The sequence below is a fragment of the Poecilia latipinna genome, unplaced genomic scaffold, assembly GCF_001443285.1.
Source record: "Poecilia latipinna isolate Pla-1442-1.1 unplaced genomic scaffold, P_latipinna-1.0 Scaffold451, whole genome shotgun sequence".
NCBI lineage: Eukaryota > Metazoa > Chordata > Actinopteri > Cyprinodontiformes > Poeciliidae > Poecilia > Poecilia latipinna.
Window position 1 is genome coordinate 232,020 of NW_015113067.1, and position 15,733 is coordinate 247,752.

The window sequence follows — 15,733 nt, forward strand, 5'->3', positions numbered from 1 at the left end:
TGGGGGGGAAAAATCATATTTTATCACTGCAGAAGGGTTCAGTGAATGCGCATATGAAACCGGTGGTTTCGGTACCTCAAGAAAGGTTAAGAACCACTGATTTAGATGTTGAAAGATGGCTGACAGTCGGATCAAAACATGGTTTTATAAAATACACCACACTTTTCAGATTTCACCTGTTTAAAGAAATGAAACGAATAAATCATTTGCCTTCAGTTTAAAAAAATTCTGAGTTTAATTGAGTTGACCTGTCTGATAAAACTCCTACAAAATAGATATGAACCCTTCAGAAATGATTTATATCCAAAAATTCTAATTTTGACATTCCTTCAGTACTGAAATAAAACAAAATCAATATTTTTTACAAGCAGATCAAGAAAGTCTGAGAGTTAATAAAAACATGAACAAGAAAAACTAAATGAAATAAATGGATTGTGAAACCACAAATAAGCTATAAAATTCTTACAGGATAAATAATTAATATTTATCTGCTATACTTTCAGTTTTAACCTGAAACTCTCCCAGTGAATTTATTTTTATATTTCTGGTTTATTTCTTTAATCAGAAAGTTTTTATTCTGGGTCTGGATTTGTTGTCTGAACCTATTTTAATCAGTTTGATGCTTTTGTCAGAGATTTTCATGCTTAGTTTGAATAATAATTATTACAAACTCTTAGTTTGGATTTGGATTAAAACCTTTTACTCTTCAGAAGATTTTTGTAAATATTTATACAACTCACAGACCTCTTCTCCAAGCCTGAGGAAAGTTAATTTCCAGATCTCTGTTTTATTTGAACATATTTCTCGTGTAGCAGGGCCGGTCTCACGTTGCTCAGGGCCCTGAGCAGAACGGGGACCTTCACGCTATTGCTCAGCTAATATCTACTTTATCTGTTTCTGCATTTCAGATTATTAAAATGAATGTACAAAAACACAAATAAAAATATTTTAACATCTTTCATGATCTGCAGCAGTGTTGTATTTCTAACATGTTTAAAAAAGTTTTTAATGTTTATTTGTAGTTTTTAGAGTTATTACTGACAGCGGAGAAGAAACAATCAACAGAATCATTTTATGTATTTTAGATGATATTAACTCCCTAATAAAACATTTACAAACCAATTTTCCATGACTGCTGAGGGTCTTGGACGCCCCCTGCTGGTATGGAGGCCCAAATCAGTTTGCTTTTACCTTGTACATGAACTGACCTGCTTACTGAAAACATAAAGTACGCAGCATAATGGCTGCTATCTAAAAATTTATTGCACCAGCTACTTTCTGTCTTATCTGTTTTCCTGATGAATTGGCTCTGCTTGATTTACACAGTTTGGTGAAAACTTTGAGAAGTTTTCCGTTTTCCTGCTGGAGAGATGAACAAACAGAGCAGTAAAGCTGATTATTTTATCGCAGTAATTCATTCTCATTCACCTTCTGCGGCGTTAATTTCTGCGTCTTTCTCTATGGCTTCCAGGATTTTCCTCTCCACGTACTTCAGGCTCCAGGGAGACTCCTCGTCCTCCAGCAGGATCACGTTGATGGTGATCCCGTCCAGACATTGCCCGTTGCGGCGACCGCAGGCAGCGCCAACCCCGAAGGCGCAGAGCAGCAGCCACCAGCCGCACCGCTGCATCTTCCCGTCCGGCGGGTCGGTCAGAAACACGCCATGATCCCCGGAGAGTTTAAAGGTGAATTTATCTGAAAACGGAGAATCCCGATGACCCAAATGCAAGTGTTTCTGTCCGGGTGTCGGATCCGAACTTCCTCAGTGGCTCTGAGCTGCGCTCTCCTCGGCGCCGCGTTAATGTTCAACCTTTCGCAGAGGCAGGGCTTGGAAACTTCACCGGATTGTTGTGCAAAGTCTGAAAGACAAGCAGCAGATAGTTGGTGGATTTAACCGGAGCAGCTCAGAAACAATCAGCCATAAATCAATTAATGGCATCAATGAAAACGGTCTTATAATTTCCATTTACAGTTTTGTTTACAGAGACTTTATAATTAATTTTCACTGCAAAAACACAAAATCTTACAAAATATTTTTGGTCTATTTTTGATTGCAAATATTTTAGTAAAATTAAAAAAAGAGAAAACTAACTTATAAGTAACTTTTCAGCAAGATGAATGAGTTTATTTTAATAATTCCTAAATATTGATAAAGTTCTGGTTCCACTGGTATAAATTCACTGATAACAAGAAAAATTTCCAATGTTATCAGTGAAATAATCTGCAGTGGATTTATCAGTTTTTCATCAATATTAAATAATTATTTACTTAAAATAAGCTTCTACATGTTCCTGAAGTTACTTATTTTAAGTGTATAAAAATATCTGCACTAGAAATTAGGCTAAAATACCTGGTAAGGTTTTGTGTATTTTGTTGTTTTATTTATTTATTTAGAATAATGAAATAAATGATTTTAATTAAATTAATATTATCTCATAATAATGATGGAGAACTCTGACCATCCTCTTCATTAGATTGTCTTCAGTCAGAGGTTCCTTCACATTCACTGCAACATGGACTGCTACAGGAGCACTTTCTTTTAACAGCCGTTATTATCTACAATAACTCTGAAAAATGTGAATTAATATGAGTTACAACAACATTTAATTTCCCTTTGGGATCAATAAAGTATTTTTTAGTTGAATTGATTTTGAATAAAGGACAGTAAATATTAATAAGCATGAATACATTTTAAAAAACATAATTTTCTTCTGTATTTACCTTTTATTGGTAAAAACAAAATTAAGAAAAATAACTGACACACATGGAGAAGCATATAATTTACAGCAAATTACAAGAAATAATTAATAATGCTACAAATGAGCAATTATAAAAAGCAAGTGGCCCCTAAAAAACATTTAAAGGTGTTGATTAAAAACATGACTGCAGTCAGTGAAGTTCTTAACAGTTCATTGTTTTATTTTAAAAATTATTCCTCTGACGTAGTTAGCGGGAATTTATGGCTGGATTTATGCAGAAGGTTTTAAAAACTAAAATAAAAATGTTAGAGAGTTTATTAGGAGCAGAGCAGATTGATCTGAACTCTGCACAGAGATAACAAAACAGGAACAGCCTGGCTGGGTCTGCCGTAATAAAATTATAATTTATCTTTCAGTTATTCAAAGTTTCAGATCTTAGCAGAAACAATGGGAACCGCAGATGGTTTTACACTGAAAAAAATAATTTTTGGTCTAGTTTTTACTGCAATTATCTTAGATCACTTGAAATAAGACAAAATGAATCACAAGAAACATTTTAACAAGAAAGACGAGAGTTTTAAGTTAATGATATTGATTAGAAAAAAGTAGTAGCAGATTATCACTTAGAAGAGAAATCTCTTGTTGTAAGTGACATCAGTCTTTATGGGGTCAAAGGTCAGATAATGACCGTATTAAGTTTCAATGAGGAGTTTGATGGGAAACATTTAAACCGGATCTATTTACGTCATGTAAACTGTTCTGGTTCCGTCCTGGTTCTTCTTTTTCTGATTCCGGTGAAATGGCTCCCCCATGCGGCAGCTTGCAGCACAGCAGCAAATAAAATACCAACACAAGGTTCACAGTGACGTCATCTTTACCATAAATGGATCCGTATCTGACCGTAAACATTATTGTGCATTCATTCTGCATGATTCAGACGTTTAAAGTGTAATTTAGGAGAAAAAAGTGGCACAAAGCAGAAAGTTCAAAGTAATAAACCAGAAATCTGTTAAAGTTTTTACCTTCAATAAAGCCAAAATAAAAATCATTTACAGCTGGAAACGTTGCATGACGTTTTGAAGAAAAGCAACTTTCATTTCTGACAAATTTTTACTTTGGGAAATTTGTTGTTATATTTGAAGAACCACGATTTTATTTTATTTAAATTAAAACTTGAAAGCAAAAAGATGGTGAGTACATTTTCTTCTGCAGGGTGTTGATATAAATATGTATAAAAAAATCCCAAAAACATGCAGTTGCCCATGAGAAAACTAGAAAAAATCCTAAGATGTGAATTTATTAAAATATTTAAAACATTCCTAGTTGTTTTTATGTGTTTTTTAGCTAAAGGTTTAAAGAGGCTCAGACTGCAGACCAATCCAGACCAATATTTTATCTGATCTTTCTTTTCCGTTCAGTCTGTGAACATTTAGTGATGAAAAAGCAGCAGCAGATGTTTCACCTTTACATCATAGAAGCAGCTGCTGCTCTCCCTCCTGTTTGACGCTGAAGGTTTGAGGTGAGCAGATCTGTTGTTTCAGCAGCTTCTGGTTTATCGGATCAGGATGGGAAGCAGTTAAAACATCTGTCAGCTGCGTGGAAACAGAGTCACGCTGCAGCAGACGCATCACTTCCTGTGTGTTGAGGAACTGTGTCATTTTCCTGACTGGTGGTCTTTCTCAAAGTTTTTCAGCTGAGATGGAGAGAAGGAGCGAGTTTTTATTTTAAGCAGAAGTTTGAAAACAAAAGTCAACCTAACAATGTTAATATGAACAAACTGCTATTGTGCATAAAATGCAACTTTTAACAGATTTTTGCTCATTGATGTGTGAATTTCTAACAATTTTATAAATTGTTTTCCTGTGTGATTTATGTTGATGTTAATTCAAAGACATAACTTTAAATTAAAGACCATGAGCAGCTTAAAAAACAATCTGGAAAGTAACGTCACAAATCAGCAGGCACTCCCCGTTACCTAGCAACCCCAGCAGAGTTCTGCCTGTTACCTAGCAACCCCAGTAGAGTTCCAGCACATTTGGTCAGCTGGTTTTCCCGCTGTATTCGCTGTACAATGGCTGCTGGAAAAGACAAGAGTTTTGTTGTTGACTCACCATCCAGAAACCACTTGCTGCATTCTAGTTGGCTGTGCAGGAGGCTCCACTTCTGCCTTTCAAAGACGTACATTTGTATAATTGCACATCTGTTTGCAGCCATTTTCACAGTGTAAACGTTGACTTGGCCAGCAGCAGTTTATTTGGATTTAAAGTGACAGAGCCCTAAAACAACTCATTCTGAAAGAAAATGTTATTATCCAAGAATTATTTTCTACAAAAAGTGTAATTAAGATGTTTTGTATAGGCCATAGACCAATCTTAACCCGTTCAGCTCAGATGAATCAGAAATTAATCAGAGATCATTCAGAAATCTCATGCCAACCTCATGTTGAAGAGTTCTGGGTTCTAAGATGCTGAAACTATGAAATTTTAATTATCAGCTGAAGCGACAGATTAAAACATTCAGATATTTTATTAATTAAATTACGGTAGACATGATGATGAATAAAACATGAAACAGTATTTGGACTTTCTCAACACTTTGCCTAAAAAATAAAAAGTTTTTTCTCCTGAACGGCGTCCGATCTCGGATCAGTACCCGCTTGCAGAAGCTCGGCCCCTGATGCAGACTCCAGCTTCCTCTCTGAGGTAACCATGGTAACCGGTGATGGGCGCCTTCAGGTGTCATCATGGGACTGCAGGTAGACGGGTTTGGCCTGCTTCCGGAGGCGCTGCTGAGCGCGCAGCCGCCTGCCCCGCTGCGTGGCCAGACCCAGAGGAGGCAGGTAGGCCTGTGGGCAGAACCAGGCCGTCAGACCGCATTCCTGACACTTTCACAACCCGGCCACTAGGGGGCGCTTACTCACCGCTCTGGGGTACGGATTCCTGTAATGCAGACCTGAGCAGAAAGAGACTGATATTAACGTTTCATTATGAAATTAGGCCTGTCGCAAAAAGCAAATAAGCAATTAATTGCATGAAGCTGGACGATAAAAAATAATTTTGTTTCCTGAGACTTCACAATTCATTTTATTTGTTGTTTCTGTTGTTTTGTTTAATTTAGATGTTTAAAATGTCGTAAAAACCTCCTTCACTTTGTTTCTGCTCTGGTTGAAATGAGCAGAAGTCCTGACTGAATCCATCCTCACCTATTTCTATCCTCGCTTCACATTCCTCTATGCATCTCCTTATGGATTCTGGATCTGTGAGCTGAAAACAGCAAGAAAGGTTAGAAAGGAACAGCTGGACAATAAATCAATAATATTATCTATCAGGACAGGCAGTGATCAATATCAACACTGAATACATCTTCCATAATCTTCCATAATATTCCAGGTTGGTGGATTCAACTGACTTTCTGGCTCTTTGGTTGCCTAGCAACAACCTGCTGGTTTCCCCACTTTGCCTCATAACTGCTAAAAAATAAACAAAAAAATAAACAACATGTAGAGAAAACTGGATTAAACAGGAAATGACACGAAGCCAGTTTGGCAGTATTTCAATTAAAAAAACAACAACAAACTAATCAATAATTATTGAGATCGGCTGAATGATATGAAATATTTATTTCATGATTCGTTTTTCAACCAGATTATCCAGAAGCAAAGTAATCATAATTAACTAAAACTAACAAAATATTGAAAAGTGAAATTGAGAAAACATTTTTGTTAAATTAAATAAATAAATAAAAAACTATAACTGGAACTACATCACATATTTATAAAAATAACCGAAATTATAGAAATAACATCCTTTGTTTTTGTGTTTATGATCTAGTTATTAACCTTTCAAAGTGATGTGCAACTAATTTTTTCCCCACACAAGCAGTTTACATCGTCAGTCGACTAACTATAGTTTTCTTTTAGTCCACAAAATGGAGACCATGAAAATTTTAGAGAAAACACCAGAGTCAGTCTGTTCATCAATAACTGAAAACATTTTTGGAAAATGGTCCTAAAACTAAATACTTAACAAATAATAGCTAATGAAAACTAGCAAACATATTCTAGAAACCAATTCAAACTAACTGAATTAAACAAAAAGTCATAATGAATTAAAAATACAACATAAACCCAGCAGCTGCTTTTCCCACCTGCTGGTTCTGCCTGAACAGAGACCGGGCCTCCTGCTCGATGTACCGCCTCTCCGCCTCCGAGTCGCTCACGGCGCCGGTCTGGGCCTGCCAGGCCCGGGCGATCCGAAACACCCGGATGTAGAGAGATAACACGGTGGAGCGAGTGGACAGTGCCATCTGGACCTGAGGAAAGCAGCCAGGAAGTCATCAGAACCGCCTTAAACACAGGACCTGCTGCGACTCTCACAGCATGTAGCTTTTATTAAAAACATCTTTTTACATATCTTATTTAAGCTGTCACCAAGTCATGACTGTTTGGTTCCAGACAGATAATCTGGAACCAAACCGATTATCTGTTTGGTTCCAGTGCTAATTAGAAACAACCAATCAGGGCCAGGAGGCAGGTCTTAGTGCTGTCAATTATCCCCCAAACCCTACAACAAAGTGAATGCTAAGACTAATTAGCATAGCCACCAATGATGGCAGGTAAACAGTTTTCCTGTATATTAAGTCATTTCTCCACCATTAGCACATTCAGCAGCGAGTTCACAAGCATGATTGACAGCACTAAGCCCCTCCTCCTTATGGCTCTCATTGGTTGTTTCTGGTGCATTTCTTCAGACAGTGGAGGAAGTGGAAGAGATTGAACTTTTCACAGATTATCTGTGTCCTAACAGTTTAAACAAATATGTAAAAACATGTTTTATAAAAGTTTCATACTGCAGCTTTAACTGACGGTTTAATTCAGTTATTTATATATTTCTTTACCTTTATACTGGAAAGTTAAAGTCTGCTAGATTTCAAAAACAAGATATCTAAAAATGGTCTCACTCCACATATTAGAAAATACCTTTAAACATGTCTAATGTTGGATCAAAAATGTAAAACGTGAGCTGTTCATTTGTTTAGCTGTTCATTATTTAACCCTGGTGTCTTTGCAGGTTAAGTTTAAATATAAATGTGACAGAAAACAAACATTTAAATGCAGCATTATGTAAAATTATTTGACCCTTACAAACGTCCTTATTTTGACACTTAAACGCCTTTGATCAAACAATGTTTAATAAGAAACTATGAAACTACAATAAACCCAAAATACGTTTTTCAAGCATTGATATTATTTCTTAAAGGGGAAACAAACTAGCTTCTACTTAAACAAGGTAATTTCCTTACATAAATTATGAATTACATGTAATTAACAACAAATTTTGTTCTGATTACTGTCTGTAGAATATTGAAGTTCTTTAAAGAGAAAGAGAAAGTGAGAATAAAAGATTTTATGATGTAATATCTGCAAAAATAGTTGGCATTTGAGGAATTTTATTAACTTTACAAATGAATTTTAAATTGCAAAAACGAGTCAAGTATTTTCCCTCTGAACAGATTTGTGGGTTTTTTTTCCTTTTCTGTAATGGAGAAAATGATGGCCAACCCTGAGCCTCGTCTTCATCAGACTGCTTTACAACAACAGCCTTCAGTCAGAAGCTTCATCAGAGCTGCTGTAACACAGATCCCTACAGGAGAACCTTGCAGCTCACAGCAATCTGCGTATACAACAATTCTGTGAAGAACCTTGAATAATACGAGTTACAACATTTTATTTCCTTGTGGTATAAACGAAGTATTTTTGAACGGAATATGAATAAAAGCTGATATTTTCATTGCTACTTTATTTGGCTGGTGTTTATAACTCAGTTACAGCTCCTGAAGGAAATCTAGTTGACATAAAATGTTTTTGTTCATCACTTATTCCATTGAGCTGTTGGATAACCGCTGAAGATCTCCTCGGAGGGTCGTAAAACACCCTAAAATAATCCAGTCGCAAATCTGGATCCTGTTCGCTTCCCCGGAATGAACCAATTCAGCCGAACTTCGCTCCTAAAAATATATTTTAGAAAAAATAACTGCGTCTCAAACAACAGACCCGAGCTAAGATGCTAACATTGATGTTAAGGAGTCATAGTTTTTTTTTAATTACATAATTTATTCTTACTTAAAGCGTAAAACGCGACCTTACCTCTTGCTTTTAAAGAGGTGACTTAGTCGCTGGCTGATGACGTAGTCTTAAAGCAACACTGCTCGTGAATTCGCATCCTGTCACTAAAAAGTTCATTTATTTCAGCACCTCCATCCCTGAGTGAAACTAAAGATTAATTCCACACAGACAGATGTTTTCAGGCCTTTGTTTCCACCGATTATGATGAAAACAAAACATTAATATGCAATATTACAACAGAAAGAGAACAAAACAGACCAAAATATGAGCCTAGTAAGGAGTGATACAAATACTGAGTTATGCTGATATGAGATGTTGACAAACTGTTCTCTAAACTGAGACTTAAATTGAGTTTTTTTTTATTGAAGCAAAAAGTGTTTCTCACTCCAAATCAAAACACACCTGATTACTTAATTCATTCTCCATCTGACGGATTATGGAGGTCTGTTTATGAACTCTTCAGCTCAGCATTTGGAAAATCTAAAGTTTTTGTGTCTTATGATTAACTATAACTATTGAGGTCATATTTTCACCCTATATATATTGAAGAAACATGTCCGTCTCTCAGCCTCGGAAAAGAAGTTTTAATCTCTATGAGTATTTCCAATAAAAAATACATATAAATAATGTATAAATAAATAAATAAATAAATAATGTAAAGTAAATAGCTGTTATTTTCAGAAGGTAAGCTTAACGTACCTCATAAAATGGGAGATTGTAATTTATTGTGCATTACTGTAGTTAAATAAAAAGTGCATAAACTTCAGTTCAGTTCAAAAATACTTTATTAATAACAAAGGGTCGTAATTTCTGGGTGCTGTTTGTAAAGTTACACAGTGAAGTACTAGCAACAATAATTTGGTTTATTTACCCTGTCTCAAAGAAAAAAAAAGTGAGTGTTCATTTTTCAAAGTCATATATTACTCCAACATTTATAAATCTCAGAGTTCCAAAATAAATATTTAATTAACAAGATAAATATTTAGGTAAACTAAATATCAATTAAATACTTTAGGAACCTATTACTTAGTAGACAACAAAATGTTTAAATCTAAGCTAAATATTTAGTTTGTAGACTAAATTTGAAACTCGAAATTAAAAAACATTTTTTCTTACAAAATATATATTTTCAAAACCTAATACTGTATATAAATACGCTAAATATTTATTTCACAAACTAAATTTTTAGCTTTCAAATTAAATATTTAGTTAGGGAGCTAAATATTTAGTAACCAAATTGGAGATAGATATTTAGTTTTAAATTAAATATTTAGTTCTCAGATGAATCTTTATTTTTCTAACTAAATATCTATCTCCAAACTAAATAATTAGTTTAGACACAAATATTTAGCTTGTTAAAGAGGAAGCTTACCAGAGTCAGTTGGTTGTTCAATAATAATCAATATACATATGCACAATACTTCAACGTTTTTGCATTCTGCACCTAAAAATGAACCAAAGTATGAAAAAACTACAACTACTACTACAACTAATAAAAACTAAACTTAAAGACTGAACAATATTTAATAAAATTTAGCAAACACACTCTACAAAACAAATTAAAACTAACTGAATTAAATAAACAAAAAGTCACAACTAAATTAAACTCAACTATAATGAATAACCTCTAATTATTATAACCCAGGAAGGTGGCAGAGAGAACCGGGCCCCAGATTCTGGGTGCTCGGCCCTGTTCGGATGGAGATCAGCTGTTGGCTGCTGGGAGGCAGGAAGTGATGCAGGAAAATGTCTCTAATGTAGCTGCGCTCAATGACTAGAAGGGGAAGCACAAAGAAATAGGCAGCGTTACTCCGAGTTTCTTTTTTCTCACACTGAACTCGACTCTAAATGGACTAGAAGACAAACTCCGACTCTCGGCGTTTTTGCGTATTTTTTCCCTAAAACAGGAAAACAACCAACTTTGGTGTTAAAGTTTTCTTTCGCCTGCTGTCCCCGCTAGTTAGCTAGCTCTCTACGAGTTTTTGCTCCACTTCAGGGTTTCGACCAACTTATTTAACTTCTTTGTTGCTTTTTTAAACCCTCTTTTTCGGAATGATGTACATTGAAACCACTCAACACGTAATTTTCCGGAAAGGTGAGTCTTTTTCTGTCGGATATTTGCAGTGCTGTGAGCCGCTAAGGAGCTAGCTTAGCCGCAGCTAAGCTGTAGCTGCGGCGCCGCCTGGGCCAGGCTCTTCAGATGGAGATGTTTAAATGTCCTCCTGACCAATCATGGATTATTGATCAGCAGCTCCTCGGCGGGTAATAACGAATTTAGCTCGTAACAGCATAGAGTGTCGCCTTTACATCGGATTAAAAGCGCTGTTTACATCTCGTTTGGGACTGTTTTTGCTGTTAGAATCACTCGGTTTTGCTCGGCTGTTTTCTTTTTAAACCAAACTTAACTTCCTAAAACGACGTTAAAGATGATTTCTGATAAAAGTGAGCCACTGACAGCAGTATTGCAGATGTTAAATGTTGATATTGAAACTGTGCTTTGACTCGGACAGATTTCAGACCAGCTAATCCGGTTAAACTGATGTCTGGATGAGTTACATGGTGCTGGTTTGTTGTGGATAAAAGTAGGCCTCCAGACGTCCAGGCTGGCCAGTTTAGGACTGAGGCAGACTTGTCTCTACATGCCCGGTGCATTGATCACTGCAGGTTATCCTGGATACCTTTAAATGTATCTGCATAGGCGTTTCTAGAAGGGGGCCAACGGGAGGCTAGCGCCCCTCTACTGAGGAGAAATTATTAAATAAATTTTTTGTGACATTTGTAAACATTTCTAATTTACTTTTTGTCCCAGTTTCATTTTTTACTGTCTGAGTTTTACTTTAACAATGGCAAAAATGAAGGTGCTGCACTTTTTCAGCTGTACTGAGACAGAATCACAGTTTCATCTTGATCAGAGCTCACACTTGTGACTCTCTTACTTAATATTAAGTGATTTAATGATATTCTTTTGATTAATTTAGTCTGGGCCCCATGGCTGTAAAGGCTGAGCAATATACCATAAAAATAAGGTCTTATTTTCTTTCATACCAAATCCGATTTGTTTTATTTTTCTCATTTTCTTCAAAAGAAATTACTGACAACAAATATTTATTTCAATCATTCCTTCTGGGAGTTGATGTAAATTCAAAGTCTAAATAGATTCAAACTGTAAAGCTAGATGCTCATCCTAAACTACAGAAGCCCATTGGAGGGAAAAAAGTATTTTTAAAAACTGCAAGTTTGATTGAGCTATAAACTCGGTTCCTGGGCCCCCTGGTAACTTGGTCTCGGACCGCCTCTGTGTATCAGGAATGGACCAAACCACTGCTAATCCAAAACAGACTGGAGCTGAGCTCTAACAGCAACTTGATGTGTAATTAATAGCATGTGTTTGAGCTGTGAAATGTGTAAGATGTTAGGAAGGAAACCTCAAACTTGAGACAGAAAATTGCTCAAAGCCACACTGTAAGTCAGATTTAAACCAGTAATAATGTTTTTTTGAGAGGTTTAGGTTGAGCTGTGGCTAAATGACATCCAGAGGGAAATATTCCCTGCAGGTTTGGGAATGATGAGGTGTCCCGTTCTGCTTGACTGCAGCGTTGCTGATGTCAAGGTCGCAATGATGGAGCAGATCTGAAAGACGATGCCCTCTGAAAGACTTTATGTAAGTATCATCATCATCATCATCTTCGTCTCATTCAGCTGAAACACGCCGGCTATGATTACAGCCCAACAGTTCCCTAAAAGATACAAGGAATAAATGCTTATCATCAGTTCTACATTATATGAATCCCCTTCTGTTACTATCTAAGGAAAAACGTCCAGCTTTCTGAAGTCAACTGAATGGAAATTTGTCTCCTTTTCTGCCTTTAATCCCAGAATAAATTAAAAATTTCAGCCTCAAACTTCACATCTTTTTTTCCAGTGAATAAGAAAACAAACTGATTACGTTTATCAATTATTTTAGTAATAAAGGAATCTATTAATTATTATGATGATAAATCAAGTAAAATATGGGTAAATATGGCTGAGCCAGCATATTGGTAAATATTGGTAAATTAACATCAAATATCAATATTTTAATACATTTTTAAGTCTTTGCATCCCTAAAAATATTTATTGAGACAATAAAGTTCTTATCATAAGAAGTTAATGATAATAAATTCTGACCCTTCATCCAATCTGACCACAGTGGAAAGGTTTGTGGTTTCAGCTTGGTAAAATATGAAAAAGTTTTGTTTGCAAAAGTATTCTGGATGAACTTTTGCAACCAAAGTTGAGCAATCTTGATGTTTCATTGCCGCGTTGCAGAATATTTCCCAGGAACGGCTCTGAATCATGGATTAGGTCCGACCAGCGGAACCACATGATTAATCCGGCCTTGATGCAAACCCACATCTAAACGCAGGAATCTCCCAGCATCACGTTGCAACATCAATGATTACGTTTTATGAGTCTGGGCTTTTTCTGCGTTTGTCTGGAGCGCGACCAGAACCCGCCGAGGAAAACCTGAATCATCTGTTCGGTGAACGAGCCGAAACGCCGACGGCTCCAGGAAGCTCGACCCGAACGATGAACTTAAACAGAAACAGTCTCTGGTCGCTGCTGCGGGTGAAAAACACTCCTAAATGTGGGAACGTTGCGACTTAATCCCATAATAATCCCACAGATAGGATTATTTACGTTTTATTGTCCGTTTACCCAAAGCCATCGTGTTCTGATCCGACGCATAAATCTGGAATTCACATATAAAAATCCTCATCATTTATTTTGGCTGTTTTCTGGGTAAAGAAATCAGGACCTGCTGGAAGTGTGAGAATCAGACGCCTGATTCTAACATTTCTGGGTTTATTCCAGAGAAATGATCCAACTAAAAGCCAACAATTCTTTCAGAGAGACGAACAGATTAACAGACGATGACATTTTAGTTTCTATATTAATATTTTTATGGGACGTAAACGTGGTGGATTCTCCTCCTTCAGGAGGAAAAACAGAAGAGCAGTTATTCCTCTGATTTGATCTCAGACGATACAAAGGAAATCTAATATTCAGTTGTTTTTTGCTAAATCACTACACGTTTAATATGTCGCAATATTTTTAAAGAACCTCATAAATTTTTGAATAAATTTCAGAAATTCGATGGAAAACTTTTTTCAAGCTAAATTTTTGACTTCTCAAACTCAACTTTGAAATTTACTCTGAACATGATAAATTAAAATAATCTCTAATTTCCATTCTGATATTTTTCTGAAGAGTTACTTTGTTTCCATAGACTTCATAATCAACTTTAGTAAATGTTTTTTTATTTGTCTTATAGTTTGTGTTGTTTTGTTTTGGATATTTAAAATGTCCTCCAGTTCCAGGTTTAAGTGTTTGGTACAAATTTAAAGTTTATTATTCTTTGAGACAGGAGACTTACATTATTACGCCCTTATTTTTATACCGTTGAAACAATATTCCTGTTTGTTAATAACTTCCTGTCCAGTGGAATCGCCATGGTGACGCTCTCTGGTCTGCTTGCCCTCCATGTTGTCCAGCCGGTTCTGGACAATAAGGCTGAAAACAGGAACACAAAATAATCGTTTGTCGGTCTGTTGATAATTTTTAGGCTTTTTGTTTGAAATGCACCCAAACCTTTCCTGTTTCATTCAGTTTTCACTCAGATGTTTTAATTTGAAGCATTAATCTGCCTCTGCCCCAGTTACCTAGCAGGTTGTTACTAGGCAACCAAAGAGCGAGAGAGTTGATGCTACCACCTAGCTTAGCTAGCAGTGACTAAAGTCTTTCCTCTGTCTACATCTCCCAGAATGCTGTGCGGTTCTATCAGACATTGATCACATGTTTATTGTGATATATATTATTATTTATTTATTTATTGTCCAAACTTGCATCCAGGCAGAGAGATTCAAAAAATGCTTTATTGATCACAAGGAGAAATTAAATAATGGGATAGTTTAGATCAAAGGGTTAGAATGGCCTAGTCCAAGTCCAGACCTACATACAGTGAAGTTGATGTTTTTCTCCTTTTCTCTTTCAGGGTTTTTAGGTTTGACAGTTGAAGCTTTGGCAGATCTGGGAAAGGTAGTTCTGTTGTTTTTTACTCTGATTGAATAAAAACATTGACTGTAGAGATTCCCAGCATGCACCTGTTCGTCTCTCAGGCCTGAGGGTATGTTGAGGCATCTCGCCCGGCCAGAGAAGAGGTGTGTGGGCGGTTCGGACGGGGACTGACGGCGAGGAGGACAGAGACGAGAGACATGGGCCAGTGTGTCACCAAGTGTAAGAACCCGACGTCGTCTCTGGGCAGCAAGAGCGGAGACAAGGACAGCGCGTCCAAGTCCCACAAGCGGGTCGACAGCGCCAGCGGCGGCGTGCACAAAGACGACTGCAGCGCCCCCTCTGGCAAATCCACCAGCGAGCTGCTGAATGGCACCAAGGCCTTAGAGGTTACCGTGGAGACGCCCGTCATCTCCGCCGCCATGAGGGAGCCGTGCAGGGAGGACGGCGACGGGCTGTCCATGGCGCGCATCGACGAGCTGTTCGCGCGCTACAAGGACGAGCTGGAGGACGCCATCTTGGAGGAGGGCATGGAGCGGTTCTGCAACGACCTCTGCGTCGACCCGGCCGAGTTCCGGGTTCTGGTTCTGGCCTGGAAGTTTCAGGCAGCCACCATGTGCAAGTTTACACGGTATGGCACCGAGGTCCTTATAGCGGGAACTATTCAACCCAGAGCCGTTAGAACCCAGAGCCGTTAGAACCCAGGACCGTTAGAACCCAGGACCAGTAGAACCCAGGACCATTAGAACCCAGAGCCGTTAGAACCCAGGACCGTTAGAACCCAGGACCGGTAGAACCCAGGACCATTAGAACCCAGGACCGGTAGAAGGCCGGGCAGAAAGCAGGACCGTTAGAA

General features: G+C 37.2%; 3 protein-coding genes across 4 annotated transcripts in view; 1 reads left to right on the top strand and 2 right to left on the bottom strand.

The window, feature by feature from the left end:
* The window catches only part of gucy2cb (guanylate cyclase 2Cb), a 31,345-nt gene extending 29,715 nt beyond the window's left edge, over positions 1–1,630 (bottom strand). Inside the window, exon 1 of the mRNA XM_015038770.1 lies at positions 1,429–1,630. Within this exon, the coding sequence (XP_014894256.1) occupies positions 1,429–1,630 (202 nt within the window). The remainder of the gene's footprint in view (positions 1–1,428) is intronic.
* Positions 1,631–5,207: 3,577 nt separating this feature from the next.
* lyrm1 (LYR motif containing 1) lies at positions 5,208–8,898 on the bottom strand. The gene is made up of 5 exons (XM_015038771.1): positions 8,845–8,898; positions 6,846–7,010; positions 5,902–5,962; positions 5,620–5,651; positions 5,208–5,544 (listed from the first exon to the last, which is right to left on the bottom strand). Exons 2-5 carry the CDS (start codon positions 7,002–7,004, stop codon positions 5,431–5,433), a joined length of 366 nt encoding a protein of 121 aa, XP_014894257.1. The 5' UTR covers positions 7,005–7,010; positions 8,845–8,898; the 3' UTR covers positions 5,208–5,430.
* Positions 8,899–10,511: 1,613 nt separating this feature from the next.
* dcun1d3 (defective in cullin neddylation 1 domain containing 3) overlaps positions 10,512–15,733 on the top strand; it is a 12,362-nt gene continuing 7,140 nt past the window's right edge. The window contains exons 1-4 of one of the 2 annotated variants that reach the window (XM_015038773.1): positions 10,512–10,918; positions 12,378–12,484; positions 14,858–14,901; positions 14,982–15,508. In XM_015038773.1, coding sequence (XP_014894259.1) covers positions 15,078–15,508 — 431 coding nt within the window. In that variant the 5' untranslated portion in view covers positions 10,512–10,918; positions 12,378–12,484; positions 14,858–14,901; positions 14,982–15,077. The remainder of the gene's footprint in view (positions 10,919–12,377; positions 12,485–14,857; positions 14,902–14,981; positions 15,509–15,733) is intronic. The other variant, XM_015038772.1, reaches the window with a different exon arrangement.

Excerpts from the sequence above, each read along its gene's own strand:
- lyrm1 (XM_015038771.1), bottom strand. The coding sequence starts at position 7,004 with ATGGCACTGTCCACTCGCTCCACCGTGTTATCTCTCTACATCCGGGTG. Across the intron at positions 5,963-6,845 it reads TGTTCAGGCAGAACCAGCAG|CTCACAGATCCAGAATCCAT; the intron begins GTGGGAAAAGCA and ends TGCTGTTTTCAG. Across the intron at positions 5,652-5,901 it reads TGAAGCGAGGATAGAAATAG|GTCTGCATTACAGGAATCCG; the intron begins GTGAGGATGGAT and ends CTTTCTGCTCAG.